Raw genomic sequence first — 20,682 nt, forward strand, 5'->3', positions numbered from 1 at the left:
TTGTCTGCCTTTCACACTTGAGTGTAAGCTCAATTCCATGAAAGCAGGACTTTGGCTATCTTTGTTTTCCACTGTGTCCCCAGAAAGGCTGGCATCTGGTAAGGGCTCATTAAAAATTTAATGAATGAAGGAATGAACAAATATTCATGTGAATAATTATTCAGAGAGTGATCAGGAGTAGAAAAAGAGCACTCCCCTCCCTTTTTAGGTGTAATTTTGCATAAATTAAATACAGATCATGATCGAAGGAGGTTTTCCCCATCATGTTTTCTCAATTTAAAGAATAGAATGTAATTGAAAACAGTGAATTGGTGGTGAACCTGTTTATTGTCCCAAATTCCATATTCTACTCACAGAAGTTGGCCACTTATGTTCCAGTCTTGGAAGCTGAATAAATCAGGTAAATAAATCATGTAAATCAGGTATGTGGTTATGACTCCAGGTTTTTCTATTTATTTCCCATTCTTTTGAAACCAGCAATACTAGTAAATCTGCCCTCGCTTACCATATTTTACTTGAAAATGAAGATTTTTCTCTAAGTAGAAATGCTTGATGCATTTTTTCTTTAAAGAATGACCCCACCATATCAGTTTGATACCCTTCTTGCAACCCAATTTCTTTCAAAGATGTTATTTTTCTTTCCAGGAATTTAACTTTCATTTCCCCCAGAGATGGGGGGAAGTGTAGTGCATTGTAGGTAAATTAAGGCAATGATGCCTCAGTCATAAAATTTATGGAGTCCTTGCATCTTCTTCAAGTATTGTCACCATGGACTCTGGACTCTGCTTCATGAGAACAGGCATGCTGCTTCTAGTACCTTCCTCACTCTCTTCCTTGGCTTTGGAACACTCAGCCTTCCGTCTTAAGACTTCATCTGAAAGACAACATGATAGCATTGGCCTCGTAACGGTTGTCTTATAAGGGCCAAATGTGGTAACACCAGAGAAACTGCTTTCAAATATGTAAACCATTGAGTTCATCAGGAACCTCTCAGGTTCAACTAACAGAAACCCATAACAAACTAGCTTGGAAAAGAAGGGGAAATTGTTTTATAAACATAGGGATGTCCCACAAAACCTAAGTCCAGGGAGAGGAACCTCATGAGTTGCAGGATCCAGAACCTGGGGAGTCTTTGGTTGCTAAGGGTTATCTGTCTTTCTAAATCCCATGGTCTCTTCACTGCCTCTCTTTGCATGCCCGTTTCTTTCTTCTGGAACTCTACAGAAGATCATTATCTGCATCTCCATCACATGTGGGCTGAAGATATCTTTTTTTTTTTTTTTATAACAACGCTCTTTTTAAAAAATTTTTATTGGGCACCTGGATGGCTCAGTTGGTTGAGCGACCGACTTCGGCTCAGGTCATGATCTCACGGTTTGTGAGTTTGAGCCCCGCGTCGGGCTCTGTGCTGACAGCTCAGAGCCTGGAGCCTGCCTTGGATTCTGTGTCTCCCTCTCTCTGCCCCTCCCCCACTCATGCTCTGTCTCTCTCTGTCTCAGAAATAAACAAACATAAAAATATTTTTAAATAAAGAAAATTTTTTTTAATTTATTTATGCGGGGGGGGGGGTGGGTGGCACACAGTGGGGGAGGGGCAGAGAGAGAATCCCAAGCAGGCTGTGTGGGGTCAGTGCAGAACCTGAGGAGGGGCTGGATCTCATGAACTGTGAGACCATGTCATGAGCTGAAATCAAGAGTCAGATGCTTAACCGACTGAGCCACCCAGGTGCCTCCTGAATATACCTTTTTTTTTTTTTTTAATTTTTAAAAAACTTATTCATTTTTGGGAGACAGAGAGAGACAGAGTGTGAGTGGGGGAGGGGCAGAGAGAAAAGGAGACAGAATCTGAAGCAGGCTCTAGGCTCTGAGCTGTCAGTACACAGCCCAATGCAGGGCTCGAACTTACAGACTGTGAGATCGTGACCTGAGCTGAAGTCAGACACTTAACCGATTGAGCCACCCAGGCACCCCTGAAGATGCCTTTTTTAAAACAACTCTTTCAGCTCTGAATCTGCATCACTTTATTAATCTCTGACTGACAATTTACTAACCAGTTTCTGTGACCTGATTCCAAATTTTCATTAGAGGAATTTGGCCAAGTTTAGGTCAGATAGGACACCTGCTTTCCCCTCATCTGGTCAACTTCAGGATCAGAATGGGAACAGTGTCATATAATCTGCTGTCCCTCAGCATACAAGGTTAAGTAAGAGGACAGACTCTCAGAGAAGAGAGCCTGGGGCAGTGAAGAAACAATGTTGCACACCTCAAGTGCGACATAGACATCAAGGGATGGAGAAGCTACATGCATCCTTATTCCCATACCTTTGTAACAAAGTATCTGATGTGGCCGTATGGTTAATGGCATATTTGTAAATATGGACGGGTCTTACAGAGCCCCACCAACCATGACACCCCTTCACATTATGGTTCAGATTTGTTTTTCTAATACCATCTCTGTTGCCCTCTTTTTTTTTTTTAAGTTTATTATTTATTTCTGAGAGAGAGAGAGAAGGGAGGGGCAGAGAGAGAGAGAAAGAGGGAGACACAGAATCCAAAGGAGGCTCCAGGCTCTGAGCCATCAGCACAGAGCCTGATGCGGGGCTCGAACCCATGAACCACGAGATCATGACCTGAGCCAAAGTCAGATGCTCAACCGACTGAGCCACCCAGGCGCCCCTCTGTTGCCCTCTTAAGGAACATAGGCTCTCTTTCTTTTCTCGGGGGATCCAGTTTCAATGCACACACTGACTGTATCAAATTCTGAATCTTCCCTATTCCTTATTCCCTGATTTCCCCCTCTACGTTAATTAGAATTGACTACAAAATGCTATAGCAAATAGACCCAAAATTTCAACGAAATAGAAATTTATTTATTTATTTATTTATTTATTTCTCAAGTCAGGCCAGGGACCCAGGCTGATGTAGTTCTATGTTCTTCAACATGTGGCTGCCAGGGGTGCTCAGGTGGTAGAGCATGTGACTCGATCTTGGGGTCATGAGTTCAAGCCTCACATTGGGTGCAGAGCTTTACTTAAAAAAAATGTGGCTTCCAAAATTGCGGTAGTATTCACCTTCATAGCCCATAGGAAAGGAAAGAGAGAGAGGCAAAAGTAGGAGGTTGATGTGACAGGTTTTATGTGCTAGGCCGGGAAGACACATATCCCTTTTTCTTGCATTCTGTTGGGAAATACCTAATCCACAAGGCCACATTCTATTTGCACAGGGGCTGGGAAATTTACTGTGGCTGGGCAGCTGTCAGCCCAGTTATAATTCTGATACTAAGGGAGAAAGAATGGGTTTTGGTGGACAGCTAGCAGTCTGTGTCACATTGACCCCCTGTGTTACTGTTCTTCGTTAATGACAGTATTTCTGAAATACCCAACCTTGAGTCCTTAAAGTTGTCCTCCATTTCTCCGTCTTTCTCTAATCTCCTTATCCCTTCTAACTACCGAGGCAATCCTACATTCGTTCTGTACATTTCATTCCCTCCTCCACAGCCCTGCTTAATGCTGTTGTGTCTTTTGCTTGAACAACTGCAATCAGGCTCCAAAACTACCTCACTGAGTCAGCCTCTCCAGGTTCATCGGACCCACGTTTTACTCTTGTCAGATGCCACTTCCTAATACAGAGATCTGATTGTCCAAGACAGTTTGGGCCCCTTAACACTTACGTCTCCACTTACTCTGGGGGCTGTAATCACCACATACAAAGCATCTAGAGCTATGCCTCTGTAGCTCAGGTGATCATGCCAGATTGCCTCCCACCTTCTGTTCCAAATACTCTCATCCTGGTCTCATGGTCCATGCTTCTACCCTCTTGCCTCACATTACACTTTGCCCAACAACCAGCTTCCTTTGGATTAACACCATAATGGGGCTGTCTACCCAGCTTTCCATTTAGCTCTGTCCCTGGACACTGTCTCTCAGGGCCCAGGCTTGCTCTTGTTCAAGAGACAAGCCTGGACAGTGATCACATTATTTACTGCACCAAAAGCTCCATCAGTTCCCATTGCTTGTTGAATAAACAGATTTTTTTTTCAGCATGCCATCCATGGCCTGCCAACTGTCTGATCCCATCCCCCAACTACCAGCCCCACCAATACATCCTTATAATCTTGACATTTTTCTCATTTTTTCAAGAACTGACTTGAACACTTCCTTGAAGACTTCCTCTTTCTGTTCTTCCATGTATTGCCTTCTACCTCTGTAGCTTTTTGTGCACCTGGTGGCCTCCCACACCTATGAAGTATACTCCCTAAAGGCAGGCTTTGTGACTTAAGTCATCCTTTTACCCCCACTGCTGCTGAGAATAATGCCGTGGGGAATACCTTAAACACGGTAAGATCACATTATTCCCCTGCTCAGAACTTCCTAGTGTCCCAGTGGCTTCCCATGATAAAAACTCCACACAGGCCTACATGGTCTTGTACGACCTGAGTTTCTGCTACCACTCTCCTCTTGCTCCTTGCTGTTCCTGGAAGACATCGGACAAAGATCTCACATCAGGGGTTTTGCATTTGCTGTCCCTTTTACTGGGATACCCTTTCCCCAGCTACCCGCACGGCTTCCTTTCTCAAGCCTTCTGAGCTTCTCCAAGGCCAATTTCTCAATGAGGCATTTCTCTGCCACTCTGTTCGCACAGGGACTTCACAAACCCTTTGTTTTCCTTTCCTCTGCTTAGGGTTTCTCCATAGCATGTGTCACTTCCTTACATAGTATGTATTTTAGTCATGTATTTTGGGGTTTATTTTCTGTCTCCCCTCCCCCTACTTAGAAGTAAGCTTCATCCTAGTCTAAATCTGTTTGTTTACTTCTCTATCCCCAGAGCCTAGGATAAGGCCTGGCATATCCAAGGCAGTCTGTAACTATTTGTTGAAAGAAAAAAAGAATAAGCAAATTAATGGAAGGGGCCTAACAAATATTTGTTAAGTTGAATGAAAATGTCAGAAACAGATGATCGTGAAATCTTCAAACTGTAAAAGTATGTGGGTTTAGGAGGATAGTGAAATTGAGTGAAAGCTGCCTTATTATCAACATCGTCCAGGAAGGATTAAAAGCTCGTACTTGTGGTGGGAGGGGCAACTGGGCCAGGAAACTCGGACTTTCGCAGAAACATTCGGGGCTGCGCAAGTACCCACCCCGCATCCTCGCCCCTAGGACTGCATCTGGGAAGCGAGCTGGCCCTACCACCCCGTTTGGACCCTTGTCTACTACGCAGGTGTTTAAAGTTATTTTGGTGTCTGCTTCTGTGTCAGTTTGTGAAGGACACAGAAATCTTGGCTGGCTTACGCGACGCTTCTCAGCTCTAAGTAGGAAACCGTCAGGGGTGAAAACGACAAAAACACGGCTCAGGACTAGATTCTGGGTCTTGGGGAAGCAGAGCCCATTTTAGAGCAGTGCGAGGGGAACTTTCTGTCTTCTACCCAAGCTCCGCCTTCGCAGTGTTTTTCTGAAATTTTTCACCCTGGCTTACTCTTTTGCAGCCGCCCACTTTCCGCAAGGAGGATGGCGCTCGCTCGGATCTCCGCGTTCCCTCTTCCCTTGGGGACTCCATAGTATTTTTTTCACGCTTCGTCGCTACTACTCATTATTTGCCTTACCGATCTCCGGTGCCTTGCCTGTAACCAAAACGCTTTCAGATCGCAGCAAGGTCGATTTAAGCACAGCCTTTCTTAAGGTGGCGTGACTGTGACTCATTTACTCTTCCAGAGTAACAAAGCAACAAAATGGTGCTCCCACATATTAATTGAAGAAAGATTCGGGGTGTGTAGGGGAGAGAAATATTAATTTTCTACTTTTATGTAAGATATTAATTCCATGAATAAAATCAAACTCTTGTGGTATGTTGTAATACTCTAGAATATCTCCTTTTACATCTATGTGGTAGTTTGTGTATTTATACATGTGGATTTATGCTTATGTATAATACAGAATTCCTGGGTAGTCTAGCAATTATGTTAAAATGTCAACAGTGATCTAATTCCGGGAATAGTGTATAAAATATGGTTTTGAGGCCTACCCTAATTTTCCTGTCCCTCTCCCCCCTTCTCTAATCCAGGAAATTAAGTATAGCTCCTTAGGTGTACAAAAATAAAGGTGAGACCTCTCACGTGGATCGCAGGTGAAATATTTTCTGCCAATCAGGTGGAAAGTCCTGACTTTGAAACTAGTTTTGGGCACGGCCTCTCTCACTGCTCTCTAGGGTATCATCACCCTTGGCCTTCTGGAATCTGCGTTTTAGTTGAACTAGTGCATAGTGATACCAAAGGCCAGTGACAGCTGCGTATAAATATCAGTGACCACAGGCCACATCTAGGAAACATCTGCAGGCAGCCCAGGGAATGAGCAGAAGCCATTTTGAATCCCTTGCAAGAGAGGAGGATCGCACAGGCGAATCCAGGCAAAACCTGAACCATTAGGAAGGAAAGAAAGAGAAAATGAACCAGCCTGAGGGTTAGGAGACCTGGCTCTGCCATCTACTGGATGTGTGTCCTGGACAGGAAACCTCTCCTGCTCTCAATTTCCTCAGTGGTGGAAAGAGAGGGTTTGAGCCACAGGGTTCTGAAGGTCCCTGCCAGCTCTTACATTCTGGAGTGCCGAGGTGAGGCAGGGACACAAAGTGGAACACACTTTGGAACAATACGTGGTTAAGAAAAGTTAAAAATCAAACTCATCTGTAGCATAGATGCGTAAGAAAACATTGCTGCTGTGTACTATTAGAAGTGAAGGAGATTAGTTTCCAGTAAAATGTATCCACTTTGACCCAAACCAAGATTATATGTATGGGCGGGTGGTGGTGTCTCAGAAACGACAGCCCTCCCCATACATCTTTAACTCTCACCATCCTGCTCAGGATCATGTTGATAGATAATTGCAAGTTGTAACGGGGAGCAGAGAAACGCCCAAATAATAGTATCAGAAGTGAGGACAGGGTTGCTGTGGTTTTATGAATCATTTCATAATCTGGACTTTCAGATTACTTTCACCCTTCAACGATTTGTAGCTATGTAAAGGCATTCACTTGCATCTAAATTTTGCTCTGGGTGGGTTGTAGCAGTGAATCTAGTGGGAGGGAAAGGTGGAGGAAGGAAGGAGCTGTTGTATTTGGCGGCGGGACTCAGGTAGAGGAAACTGCTACAACCCGGGAAAGAAGTGAAAAATACAAAGAGGAGAGGAGTTCCCACACGCAGCCCATGTCAGTGGCCTTAAATGTGCTCGGGAAGCAAGAACCTGGGTCAGGGGTGTGACCTCGCTTTTGAAACCTGTGTCTGAGACAGCTACAGGTTTTATTAGGGACCTGGGAGACCAGTCGAGTTTTTGATCTTGAAATCCTTATTTTTATTGAGGGAGAGAGCTTGGGTTCAGACTAGATTACAAATGCTGCGCCCACGTTCGCTTTGGCCTCTTCCCCAACCTCCCGCCACCCCCCAGAAGAGCAGAGACTTCTAGGTTAAGGGTGAGCTAACCACTGCTCACCCACAGCCGAGGCACCCAGGCAGGGGGGCTCCCAGGCCCTCGGCGAAGGCTCCCCCGCCCCCAGCCCCGCAGTGCCAGAGGTTGGGGCCACCGGCGAGAGCCCAGCTGGGGGCAGAACTCCCACTGTCCGCCTCCGCCCCCAGTGGCCCGCACCCGCGGCCCGGCGAGTGCCGGGAAAACACGATCGCCACCGAGGCGTAAAACGAGCCGCCAGCCACCTTGGAGATCATCTGATCCAGCCCCTCGGTTTCCCGGGCGCGGAGTGGGCGCGCCAGCCAGCGCAGCGCGGTGACCTGAACCCGAGGTCCCGCCGCCCCCGCCCCTCCCCGGCTCCCCGGCCGTTTGGCTAGTTTGTTTGTCTCGTTTTTAATTTCTCCGAGGCCAGCCGGAGCAGGTTTGCTGGCAGCGGCGCACCTCCGGCAGTCACGCGACCAGCCAATCTCCGGGCGGCGATGTCGGAGTCGGCGCGCGCGCGCGCGGGCGGGGACGCGCCGGGCCACCTTAAGGCCGGGCTTGCCAGCCGCGGCGGGGCGGCTCCCGGCGCCGCAACCAATGGATCTCCTCCTCTGTTTAAATAGACTTGCGGTGTCAATCATTTTCTTCTTCGTCAGCCTCCCTTCCACCGCCATATTGGGCAACTAAAAAAAGGGGGCTCGTCTTTTCGGGGTGTTTTTCTCCCCCTCCCCTGTCCCCAGAGCCTCGCCGCTCCGCGACTCCGACGCCGCCAAGGTTTGGAGAGCCGCTCGGTTGGCGGGACCCGCGGGCTCGCAGCAGCCCGGGACCTGGACTGGCTTTGCCACCCCCCTCCTCTCTCCTCTCCCCTCCCCTCCCCGCCCTCCCGCTCGCCGGTACACTTGATCGGCGGCGGCTCTCGGCTGCCTGGCCGGGGCTTCCCCTCACCCCTCCCCCAGAGCCAGCGCGCCCCTGACGCTCGGGCAGTTACTTGTCCGTGTTTGTTTCTCTTGGCTCGGAGCGCAGTCGCAGGGCTTATAAGAGGGGTTCGGGCTGGGTCGGGGCGTTTTGTTTTGTTCAGTTTTGTTTTCGGAGAGCGCGCGCGAGGCGGTCGTAGAGACCTGGGAGGAAGATGTCAAACGTGCGAGTGTCTAACGGGAGCCCGAGCTTGGAGCGGATGGACGCCAGACAGGCGGAGTACCCCAAGCCCTCCGCCTGCAGGAACCTCTTCGGCCCGGTCAACCACGAAGAGTTGACCCGGGACTTGGAGAAGCACTGCAGAGACATGGAAGAGGCAAGCCAGCGCAAGTGGAATTTTGATTTCCAGAATCACAAGCCCCTGGAGGGCAAATACGAGTGGCAAGAGGTGGAAAAGGGCAGCTTGCCCGAGTTCTACTACAGACCCCCGCGGCCACCCAAAGGCGCCTGCAAGGTGCCGGCGCAGGAGAGCCAGGATGTCAGCGGGAACCGCCAGGCGGTGCCTTTAATTGGGTCTCAGGCAAACACAGAGGACACACATTTGGTAGACCAAAAGACTGATACATCGGACAACCAGACGGGGTTAGCGGAGCAGTGCCCTGGGATAAGGAAGCGACCTGCTACAGATGGTAATGACCCTTCCCCAAGCAGAAAATGTCTGTCTGTCTGTCTGTCCGGGGCACCGCTTTGCCTGCTTGAGGCTCTTAACCTCAGCTTTTTATTTATTTGTTTGTTTATTATTCATTTATTTATTTACTTACTTTTGTAGCGTATTCTGATTTAGCTTGTGGGGAGCGAAGTGGCCTAATCTTGGGTTTTAAATGCTATCCGGCTGACTGCTTGCCTGTTTATTATTTTTAAGTCAGGAGCCTGAGATGGTATTATCTGATAATTTCTCTAACCGAAAACATGGCAGTTCCTCCCCGCTAGCCAGCGGTGGGTCTGTGACAACGTTGGGATGTGTATCCACGGCCTCCGTCTTCGCAATGGACAGAGAGCTTTGGGGGCGTAGAATACACTTTCTGTTATGTGAAAACAACCTCATTCTGTGCCCTTAAAGGCCACTGGGAATGACGGGTCCAGGATTGTGGGTGGAGGTGTGGGTTTTTCATCCCCTACCTATTGTGCCAACTTCTGTCAGCCATTGTTTTTCTAATAAAGATTGTATGTTCTTTTTAAAATTCCCTCCTGCCCTTAGATTCCTCTCCTCAAAACAAAAGAGCCAACAGAACAGAAGAAAATGTCTCAGACGGTTCCCCGAACGCGGGTTCAGTGGAGCAGACGCCCAAGAAGCCTGGCCTGAGAAGACGTCAAACGTAAACTCATCGGTGGGTTGATGGCTAGGCGCAAGTAACTTACATCCCGAATTGGGCTTTCAAACCCCAAGATAACCTGATCTTAGTGGTTGCTGGCAGATTATAGAGTTTGTGGGTTTTTGTTTTTGTTTATATTTTGTGAGGTCCAGAAATAGGAATGGGAAAGGCTGGGGCATCACTGGATTCCGGGGTACTGTGGTGCTTCACGCTTTCCACGTCCTGACATCATTTTTCCTTGAAACATGGAATGACTAGACCAAGTGTCCTCGGCAAGTACTTGTGACCAAGGCCCAATGGATAGAAGGCCAATTCCCTGTGAATCCCACCAAAACATGTTGGGGAACAGTAGGTTCTTAACTTCTTCTGAACAAGAACTGGGGTATGCCCCAGTCTCACTTCATGAGAATTCATTTCCCAGGGATTCAAGTTGAGTCTGTAACAGATTTCGAGCCATACATGGGAAAATGGCAAGTAAATGATTAAAATTTGAGCGAAAAGTTAGGTACAAATGGTTCCTATTTGGTTAACCCAATGGTTACATGCTTTTATCTTTATCGTTTTCATAAACTGCTGCTTTCCCTGTTTTCTTACAAGTTTTGGGAACAGGAAAGGAACCCTGTGTATTTAAAAAAAACAAACTAGAAACCTCAAAAATACTAAGGTTCCTACAGAATTTCTGATGATTACTTCCGAAGTCACAAAGCAGAAGTTAAATTAACTCTGCTGGAGTAAGCAATCCAGGAACACGTCAGCATGTGTATGCTAATTGTGCTATAACAGGATGATTTGGATATTTTAGGGGAAACCGTGAATAGTCATAAGGGCCGGCAAGGGCAGGTCTACCCCACAGAAGAGAAGTGGAGATTTTTTCCATCTACTAAAATCTGGTCAATATGGACAGCTAATTTGAATAATTCAGCCCTCAACTTACCGTGGATTGGCTATCCATAATGATCAAAGTGCATATGTTAATAGTTTGTAAACTTCTTACTGATAAGAACCGTGACCTCTCCCCCCCCCCCCCCCCCCCCCCCAATGCACTCATAGCTTAGCACATAAAGAGATTTTAGTACATGTTGATCCTGGCTTTTAAAAATCCTCACTTATAAAAAAAAAAATAAAGGAACCTAGAGATTAAGGTGAGATTCAAGTTTGTTGTGTTTTTAAATCATAGTGTCCTATATATGACTTCTTCACACACATCTGGCATTTTTCAAAGGTTATACAGAACATCACTATAGGACTTCTATATTACAGCTGTATACGAAGTGGGAAAAGTGGATGAAAAAAATTTTCTGAAGCCACCTGCAGCTTGGGACTTGTGGTTTGTGACCTGAAGCTTAGCTCATCAGATGAGCCACAGTGAATCACACCTATTAGATTTTGATCTGGTCCCATTCTGACATAGAGAGAGGCATTTGTTAGTAAACATTGCCAGTTCAGAGAATACTAGAAATAGTGGTAAGGACCTCCTCAAAAGCATTCTTGTGTATATTTTGCATATGACTGAGAAACAAGAATATTTTGAAAAAAAAAAGTTAATAGAATTTTCTTTGGAGAGCATTTATAAGTTACAGTTCCACTTATTTTTCAAATTTAGAAAACTTTGATACTCTTAAGTGTTACAGTTTCTTAATTCTCCTTTCTTTCTCACTGTCTTTGACCCCGATTCTCGAGACCAGGGTTTCTCAACCTCTGCACTATTGACATTTTGGGCTGAATAATTCTTTGTTGTGGGAGGCTGTCCTGTACATTAGTAGAATGTTTGGCAGCAGCCCTGGCCTTTCCCAACAGATGCCAGTAGCAACCTCCCACCCCCAGTGTGACAACCTAAAATGTCTCCAAACATTGCCACACGTCCCCTGGGGGACAAATCTCCCCACTGTTGAGATCCCACTCCTCTAAACAAAAATAAACAACACGGAGAAAAGTAAAAAATCCAGTGAAGGAAACGTTGGATGGAGAGGACTATGGTCATCAGCTTTTAGTACACACTTTCTTTTCCATTGCTCAGGTATTTCACAACTAAGACAGTGACAAAATAATTCCTGTACTTTATTGGTAATGCTATTCTAGTGCTTTTTCTCCTAATTCTTTCTTCTTGTTTCTTTTGCAGAATTAAGAGCACGTTTCCTTGTTTATCAGATACATCACTGCTTGGTGAAGCAAGGAAGATATAAATTAAAAATTTTAAATACATATCGCTGACTCCATGGAGTGGACATCCTGTATAAGCACTGAAAAGCAACAACACAATAACACTAAAATTTTAGGCACTCTTAAATGATCTGCCTCTAAAAGCATTGGATGTAGCATTGTGCAATTAGGTTTTTCCTTATTTGCTTCATTGTACTACCTGTGTATATAGTTTTTACCTTTTATGTAGCACATAAACTTTGGGGGGAGGGACGGCAGGGTGGGGCTGAGGAATTGGCGTGGGGGGGGGGTTTCTGAAGAGCTTGCTTCCATTTAGAGCAAGGAGAAAAATATTTGACTTGCATGAAGAGAAGCAGTTTTGGGGAAGGGTTTGAATTGTTTTCTTTAAAGATGTAATGTCTCTTTCAGTGAAAACTGATAATTCATTTTTAAAAAATCATCCAAATTTGAACACTGGTTGCAAATAATTGCTAATTTTTTTGTACATGAAGCTTTTTCTCATTTGGGAGCTCTGATGATTCCGTTATGTAGTGGCAAATGCCTTTTTTTTTTTTTTTTTAAACAAAAAACTATCCTCTTATTCCCCCCGCCCCCCCCCCCCCTTCAGTTTCTCTTAAAATTGGAATTTATCATTTAATTATTCAGCAGTTAAGTAATCCTTTCAGGTAATTCTGGGCAAATATCTGGGGTGTATGGGGGGAGTTCTAAATGCTCAGATTTAACCATCTAATTTTTATCAGGTTTGCTGAGAAGATTTCTTAATTTTCTTTGGACTTTGAGCTGTGTAGACACAGTCAAAATAATTCTAATACCTTGGATATTTTTTAAACATCTTTCAGTAACTTCACATAAAAATAATGAAATAATTTTAATTTAAAGGTTCTCATTTTATTTGTTAATTTGCCCCAAGGAAATGGTGTTTTTAAAGGAAAGTGCATATAGAGAAAAGCATACGTGGAATTACTGAAATGGATACTACATCTTTAAACAGTATTTTTACATTGCCTGTGTATGTGTATGAAACAAAACCATTTGAAGTGTACCTGTGTACATAACTCTGTAAAGACACTGAAAAATTATACTAACTTATTTATGTTAAAAAGAGATTTTTTTTTTTTTAATCTAGACCATATACAAGCCAAAGTGGCATGTTTTGTGCATTTGTAAATGCTGTATTGGGTAGAATAGATTTTTTCCCTTCTTCTGTTAAATAATATGGCTATGCTTAAAAGGTTGCATACTGAGCCAAGTATAATTTTTTGTAATGTGTGAAAAAGATGCCAATTATTGTTACACATCAAGCAATCAATAAAGAAAACTTCCATAGCTATCGAGTTGAATTGTAATGTGCTTTACTAAGCTTTGAGGTATTTGACCTGGCATTATGGGTGTATTTACACAAATATAACACGAAGTGGCAAATATCTTGATAATTTAGGCCCACATCTCAGATGATGTTTATGTGGTTCTGAATGTGATAGTATTTTCCACTTAGTTCTGTATGCGTGAACAAAGCTTTAGACGTGGAAAGTGGAAAAGCCACATTTTCATATAAATAAGATTGTCAAATCTCCATTAGTTCCAATATTTGTATCTTCTAGGATATGTGTCCGACTCAAACATTTTTACATAAGTGTAGACTGTTCATACATTTGCAGGACTGAAAATGAAAGTAACATGGTGACTTCTCTAAATTCTGTATTTACACATGCAAGTGTTGTGAGAAGTTAGAGCGATTGTTCAGACCACCTAATCTACACCTCTTGTCAAAAATATTTAGATATATATAGGTCCTTTAGAAATTGGAATTCCACCCTAATTTAGACGGAACAGGTATTCTTCAAACTGGTCATAACAAATCCTTCAATTTTGAAATTTCCTGGTTATAATCTACACAACCCAAGACTGGTTAATCTAAATACCAAATCTGAGGGTTTGGGGCCCATGTTGACGTGGCAGAGGTAAGATATTTTTTACTTTAATAAGAAAAACTTAGACAAGGTATTTTAAAGTCAAATTTACTAAAAATGATTCCTGTTATTACACATTCTCTTAAAAATGTGGCTAAGGTGTAAATTTTTTTTTCTAGGATTCTGCAAATGGTTAAATCGCAAACATTTGAACTTGGGTTAAATTGTTTACCTGAAATACTAGCATTTACATTATTGCACCCCAAAGGGGGCTCTACACAAGACAGTTAAAACTTATTTTGACCTGAAGCTGTTAAAGAAAAAAAAAAAAAAAAAAAAAGAAGAAAGCAAAGCAAAGCAAAAAAAAAAAAAAAAAAAAAAAAAAAAAAGCAGAGTTGATTCTCTTCGGCTGACGGGAAGGAGAAAAGAAGGTCCTTTGGTGGCGGAGCTACATCTTCCAAGTAGGTATTATTTTAATTAAAGGCTAAAGGTGTTTTTGTGATTCTATTCAAAACACGCATACAGGGTGTTTTTCAGGAAGACACTGAGAAAGCAAGAAAAACAATTCAAAATGGGGAGGAAGGAATGGAGAGTCAGGAAATAATGAAATAAAATTAGTTTCTCTGAACCAAAAAGAGTACTTAAAAAGTGTCTCTAACAGAGGAAAAAAATCCTCTTAATTGCTGCCTGCACCCTATTTTCCCTCCCTCAAGCGGCATCCTTAATGTGAATTTTTAGAGACTGCGTTTTAGGAGTGTAGGGCCAGGAAGAAGTGGATGCTCGCCGCGCCAGGCACGTTCACAGGAACGCAGCCCCCAAGTCACCGGGTGGATCCTTTACACGTCTGTGTCAACTCTCCAAGTGCGTCCCCGAGATTCGGAGCGTCCCTTCCCTGGTCCCGGACCGCTGGGCCCGCCGCGGGCGTCCCTCTGAGGGGTCGCGGCAGCCGGCGCCAGCCAAACCCTGCTCCGCTCCCCCGGCCACTGCGCCGTCGTCTCCCCAAACTGCCCCGAAGCCCCGCTCCCGCCTGCCGCGGCAGTTGCGGCGTCGGGCTGGCTGGCGCCCCGCGACGAAAAGGCCATCAAGTCTCGCTGCATTTCTGCCACTTGCAGCGCCCGCGCCGCCGGGGTGGCTGCGCGCAGTTCCCGCGCTCGGGGCGCCCCGCAGGCCGTGGAGGGCGGCTGCTCCCCGGCCCGCGCAGCGGCGCGGGGCGGTTTCTCGGAAACTTTCCTCCCTCATCATCTCTCCTCTGGGTCGAGAAAGAAGCGGAAGCCCCTACTTCTCTCCAGTCAGACCCTCTACACCAAGCACCCTGCCATATTCCAGACCGGTGGGGGGATCTGAGCGAAGGGGAGAACCTTTCCGAATCTGCGGACCCTCCGGGGCAGCAGCCCGCTCCCACCCCCACCCTGGGCTCCAATGATCCGCAGCCCCGCGCATTTCGAAAGGCTTCCCGGCTCGCCGGCGGCCAAGGAGGACCGCAGCGACGCGCAGGAGGGGCCGAGCGCCACAGCCGCTTGCGGGGTCGCTTCCTCCTTTACAGCCGTTTTGCAAAATCCAGCTCCCCCCCACCCCCACCCCCACCCCCCATCGCATCCCCAGCTGTCCAACGCGTCGGACTGGGGCAGGGAAGAAATAGGAAAACGTGGGGCCAGGGGCATGACTGGGGGACAGAAGGGACCGTGGAAATCCACAGGATGGGAGCGGGGCGCGCGGCCTTTCAGGCCCCGGTGCGCCCACCGCCCCGGCCGCGCCAGGCGACCTTTCCCGGCGGCCGGGAAAGGCCGTCTTCGCCATTTCATCTTCATCATTGTGAGCGTAACACTTGCTCTTCATAAGCTTTTTAGGACTGAAAAAGGTGTTTGAAAAGCCTATCTGGATCTCCAATCTGTTTTTCAGAGTGCGAATTTCTTTTTTAAATTTGCCATCTCTTTTACCTGAGCCACACCCTACGCCCGCTCCCCTCCCTCCCGGCCAACTGTAAGGTAAAAATCCTGTAAGCGAAACTGGGGAGGGGGGCGGCGGCAGAGAAGAAGCGCCCACAGTCAGGCTAGATCCCCCCACCCCCGCCTCATCCACGGCGGGGTAAGGGGGAGGAAACCTCCCGGATCTTGGCTCGCGTGGGGGTGGGGTGGAGTGGGGTGGGGTCAGCCTCAGTCAGACCCTGCAGAAGCGAAAGTATTTACACGGACACTCAAGTCCCAGGCCTGTCTCGCGTGGGGACACACAGTAGGCAGGAATCAGAAAGCACAAAATACAACAAGAAATCGATGCGTGTTGGGCGCGAAGCGTCGACGCGCCTCAAAGGAACGCTAAGAAAAGGCAGGGAGAAGGGCGCGCAGCCGGGACGCGGGGCCGGGGGATTGCATCATTGCAGCTCCCCCTCCAGAAAATGGGCTCCGAACCGCGGCGACCATCATGGCGCTCGGGTCGGGCCGCGCTTCCCGCGCGCCTTCCCCGAGCGCTCGGGCCGCGGGCACCGAGCCCCAAACGAGCGTTTTGCAAACATTTACCCCCACCCTCCTCCCTCGGGCGCCTATTCCACCCCCCCCACCCCCGCTTCCTTTTGTGTGCCCGCGTATGTGAGTGCGTGCGTCCGTCCGAGTGTGTATAGGACTAGGGAACTTGAAGATTATTTTTTTCCTCTCTTTTTTCCCTCCCGGGCTGGTGGTTGTAAACTTGATTGGCATTGGCTGCGCCCACTGACCCCTGCGCCGAGTCCACTGAAAATTTAAGGTGGATCCGAAAGGCTCCAGCTTCTCGCGCTTTAGCTGGTTTGGGAGGAAAGGGAAGGAAAAAAAAAAAAAAAAAAAAAAAGCCCCAAACCTTGCGCCCGGCGCGTTTTCACGAATCCCCTGCGGTACCAGCCCCCGCGCCCGCCCCGCCCCGCCCGCCGCGCTCTTCCTCCGCCCACCTCCCGCTCCTTCCCCATTGGCCCGACGGTGCAGTTTGAATTTTTTTTTGGATGCTTGTTTGCTTGTAAAAAATACGGTACCCCACATCGTGTGACGAAACCTATTTCGGCGCCCCGAACTGGGGAGCTTCAGCTGGTTCTGGGGAGGAGGGTGGGCGGAGCATCTGTCTGTTCCAAAATTTTGCCCCAAAGTGCCGTTGACAGTGTGCAGGCGGGTGGGGGAGCGTGGGGCCGCGGTAAACAAACCCGAGCAGCTTTGGCGGGGGCAGAGATGTAGTATAAAACGTTAATGGATGTCCGGGGCACGCCGTTTCGCCGGCTGCTGGCCAGAGGTGCTAGGGAGGCGCTGACGGAAGCCCAGGAGAAGATGCACCTTCCCCTGCCTTGGAAAGGTAGACTTGGGGAGGGAGGGGGCTGGGGATGAGGTGGCCCGGAAAAGAGCACCTTACAACCTAGAGGGGAAAAAAAAAAAAAAGAAAGAAAGAAAGAAAGAAAGAAAGAAAGAAAGAAAGAAAGAAAGAAAGAAAGGAAAGAAAAGAAACCGGGGAGATGTAAAGACAGATCAGGTCTATTATTTCAAGTGCTACCCAGCCAGATTCCATCATAATTCAGCCAAGTCGCTGTCATTTTTATTGAAAAAATTTAAAGGAAGTTTTCTCTCTTTGATTTCCAGAGTGCTTTTGAGTAAGGAAAACGTTAAAATAAAATTGCGAAAAAAATTAAGAAAGGAAATATGACTTTTCAAGTGCCTTTTGATTTCTGGGTCTGGAAATTAATTCTTTTGATAAAGTACTTTAAGATTTAGGAGAATGTTGGTTGTATTACGGGTCTAATAGAAACGATATCCTGCATTAATTGTAACTCAATTATGTTTTACTTTGCTGTGAAAATTTCAAAAGTTTATAGTAATTCAAATTACTCTCTAAATCACTCTATTTTCACATTAGTGAAACTAGCATATATGCATACATTTTGGGAGTCTCTTACTCTTGTGGCAGTGTAACTAATGATTTTAACCTGACGTCCAGCCCCAGCCTTTTGTCTTAACAGCTCTTAACTCCACTTCCCCAGCCATTTTTTAGTTCTTACCTCCTCCAGTCCTTCCTAACCCAATCAATCCTTTACTTACACAACCTAACTTGGACCACCATAAACTAACCTGCCTGTGCCCTTAGTAAGGAATTTGTTTGAGTTAAGAAAGTCCCCAGATGGACTGGCTAGCCTCAGGAAGTAGTGAGCTCATCATCCCTGGAAGTGTGAGTCAGGCACTAGTCTGGATGACCCCTTGATAAGGACATTGTAGACAGGAGACAAATATCAAGTGAGTGTGAGGACTAGTTACTTCCAAAGTCTGTTCTAGACCCTTGAGATATGGTATTTCCAATCTTGGACTTTATGGATATTCAATAAATTAAGCAATTTTCCTTGAGTTGCACTCAAGGAAGATTTCTTCTAGAGTTGTACCTTCCAATATGGTAGCCAGAAGCCATATGTAGCTATTGAGCATTTGAATGTGGCTCGTCCAAATTGAGATGTAACTGAAATATACACCAGGTTTCCAAGAATTAGTATGAAAAAGAATGTTAAATATCTCAATAATTTTTGTATTGATTACATGTTGAAGTGATCATATTTTTGATACATTGGATCAAATAAAAATATGAAATTTAATTTTATCTGTTTCTTTTCCCCTTTTTTTTTTAGTTTGGTTACTAGACCATTTTAATTTGCATATATGACTCCCATTATATTTCTGTTAGACATTGCTGTTCTAGACCAACACCTATGATCACTTGAAGCACTATCTTTGAGAGTAGCTGGTAACTTCCAATTGCCGTCCTAACTTCCCAACTGAAAGCAAGGCCCAAACTCAGCCTCTGGAAGCTTTAAAAAGAATTCTGCCAACACCGAACACCTACTGTTTCATCTTTAACACTTAGTATTGGGTTTGGGCCCAGACTATGGACCTATGGTACAGATATGTCTGATTAAATCTGACTTGATAACAGCTTTCCACATTATGTGAATAGAGAGAGACACTGGGGAATCCAATATGTTAGGAATGATGCTGGGAAGCAATTTAGACCCCAAACAAAGCCTCCACAGGTAACTTTTCACTACTTGTCACTCTTTAGTGGAGAGGAAGGCAGGGGGCAGATGGAGTAAGGTTCTCATTCTGTGGATGTATCTCTAACGGAAGACTTGAACAAATGAAAGGGTGTCCCATATTCTTGGATAGAAATACTCAAGATGATAAAGGGGATAATTAAATTTATGCTTTTATATTAAATTCTGTTAAGTTCTGATTATCCTATTCCATTCCATTGTTCTATTTGTTTATGCACTCAGGACTATATTATTTTAATTACTGTAATTTTATTTCTGGTAACACTAATATTCTACATCCAACCAGTCCCTTTAATCTGCTTTTTTCCCAGAATTTTCCCAGAATTTGGCTGCTTTTGCTTGACTTTTTTCCTATTTGGTTTTAAAATGAATTTGTCTAGCTGGAAATGGAATTCCTGCTAGCATTTAAAAAAAATGGAGTGGGATCCTTATCTCATACTTTATACTAGGATCGATTCCTGAAGGATTAAAGAAGTGTAAAAACTTACACTTTTTTCCTGAAGTGTAAAAAAATGAAATTAGAGACACACTAGAAGAAACTTCAGGGGACTTTTCAAAAATATAATCTCAGAGCGGGGAAGGTCTTTCCCCAAACTGAATCTATTAAATTCTGCTATAAAATTAAAATCTTTAAAATTCTGCTTTCCCCAAAGCAGAATCTATTAAATATAGTATTGTTAAATTCAATGACATAAGAGTAAAAATGTTCTGTATGGCAAAGGCTTTCAGAGCAAAGTCAGAGACAATGGCTTGGGGTAATAGTTGCACAACAACGTGAATATACTTAATTCCACTGAGCTATGCATTTAAAAAATGGTTAGGGGCACCTGGGTGGCACAGTTGGTTTAGCGACTGACTCTCGATCTCTGCTCAGGTCATGATCTCACGGGTCGGTTCATGAGATCGAACCCCCACACTGGTCTCTGTGCTGACAGCACAGAGCCTGCTTGGGATTCTAAATCTCCCTCTCTTTCTACCCCTCTCCTGCTTGCACTCTCTCTGTCTCAAAATAAATAAATAAACTTAAAAATAAATAAAAAATGGTTAAAGTGGCAAATTATATGCGTATTTAAATACATACATACATACATGCATATATACTTACATACACTTCTACAAGCACACACACATACATATGCACACAACTACTGGAAACACTTTAAAGTCTGTCCATGTTCTGTCTAAAAGAATCTCCTACACAGTGTTCTGTGAATCCTTTGTGAGACATGGGTATGGTGGTTGCACTTCAGGCTCTGAAATCAGACTGCTTGGGTTTGAGTCCCAGTTACCTAACTCATTGCCTATAAGACCTTTTGCAAGTTACTTCACCTTCTAAAGTTTCTATTTCTTTGGCTATATCATGGGGATGCATTTACCTCTCTCACAGGATTATTAATCTATTCAGTGGGATAATGTATGGGCAGTACTTACACAGTACCAGTTATATAATAAATACTAATCATTCCATCTATTTATAAACCATATAATTAACAGAGACATCCAGTTCTTATCTTGGATTCTCAAGTAACCATCCACAATCTGCTATATTAACCTTGTAAATATATTTCTCAGTTAAAAAAAAATGTTTATTTTCAACAGAGACAGAGAGAGTGCGCGTGTGAATGGGGGGAGGGGCAGAGAGAGAGGGAGAGAGTGAGGATCCAAAGCAGGCTCAGCACTGTCAGTGTGAGCCCCATGCTGCGCTTGAACTCATGAGCCATGAGATCATGACCTGAGTCAAAACCAAGAGTCGGATGCTTAACGGACTAAGCCCCCCAGGCGCTCCTATTTCTCAGTTTTAATTCTCACTTTTTTTTTTTTAAGGTTTTAAATTTATTTGGAGAGAGAGAGTGC

General features: G+C 45.1%; 3 protein-coding genes across 10 annotated transcripts in view; 2 read left to right on the plus strand and 1 right to left on the minus strand.

Annotated features, from left to right (window-relative positions):
- Positions 1 to 308: 308 nt before the first annotated feature.
- LOC109501464 lies at positions 309 to 8,103 on the minus strand. Its single transcript, XM_045061407.1, has 2 exons — positions 5,472 to 8,103; positions 309 to 874 (listed from the first exon to the last, which is right to left on the minus strand). The coding sequence occupies exon 1, from the start codon at positions 8,101 to 8,103 to the stop codon at positions 7,471 to 7,473; it is 633 nt and encodes a 210-aa protein (XP_044917342.1). The 3' UTR covers positions 309 to 874; positions 5,472 to 7,470.
- A 394-nt stretch (positions 8,104 to 8,497) lies between these two features.
- CDKN1B (cyclin dependent kinase inhibitor 1B) lies at positions 8,498 to 12,118 on the plus strand. Its single transcript, NM_001009870.1, is given in 3 exon segments — positions 8,498 to 9,033; positions 9,603 to 9,732; positions 11,837 to 12,118. Coding segments are annotated over 2 exon segments (597 nt in total). The 5' UTR covers positions 8,498 to 8,558; the 3' UTR covers positions 9,725 to 9,732; positions 11,837 to 12,118.
- Positions 12,119 to 14,136: 2,018 nt separating this feature from the next.
- Positions 14,137 to 20,682, plus strand: part of APOLD1 (apolipoprotein L domain containing 1) — a 60,615-nt gene continuing 54,069 nt past the window's right edge. For 6 of the 8 annotated variants that reach the window (XM_045061401.1, XM_045061398.1, XM_019834543.3 and 3 more), the window contains exon 1: positions 16,905 to 17,093. Coding sequence is in view for 1 of the 8 variants with exons in the window: in XM_019834544.2 (XP_019690103.1) it covers positions 16,991 to 17,093 (103 nt within the window). In the remaining 7 variants the exon portion in view is untranslated. Of the gene's footprint in view, positions 14,249 to 16,719; positions 17,094 to 20,682 lie in introns of those variants that run through there. The other 2 variants (XM_045061397.1, XM_019834544.2) reach the window with 2 other exon arrangements.

This window comes from Felis catus, chromosome B4, assembly GCF_018350175.1.
Source record: "Felis catus isolate Fca126 chromosome B4, F.catus_Fca126_mat1.0, whole genome shotgun sequence".
In the NCBI taxonomy this organism is placed as follows: domain Eukaryota; kingdom Metazoa; phylum Chordata; class Mammalia; order Carnivora; family Felidae; genus Felis; species Felis catus.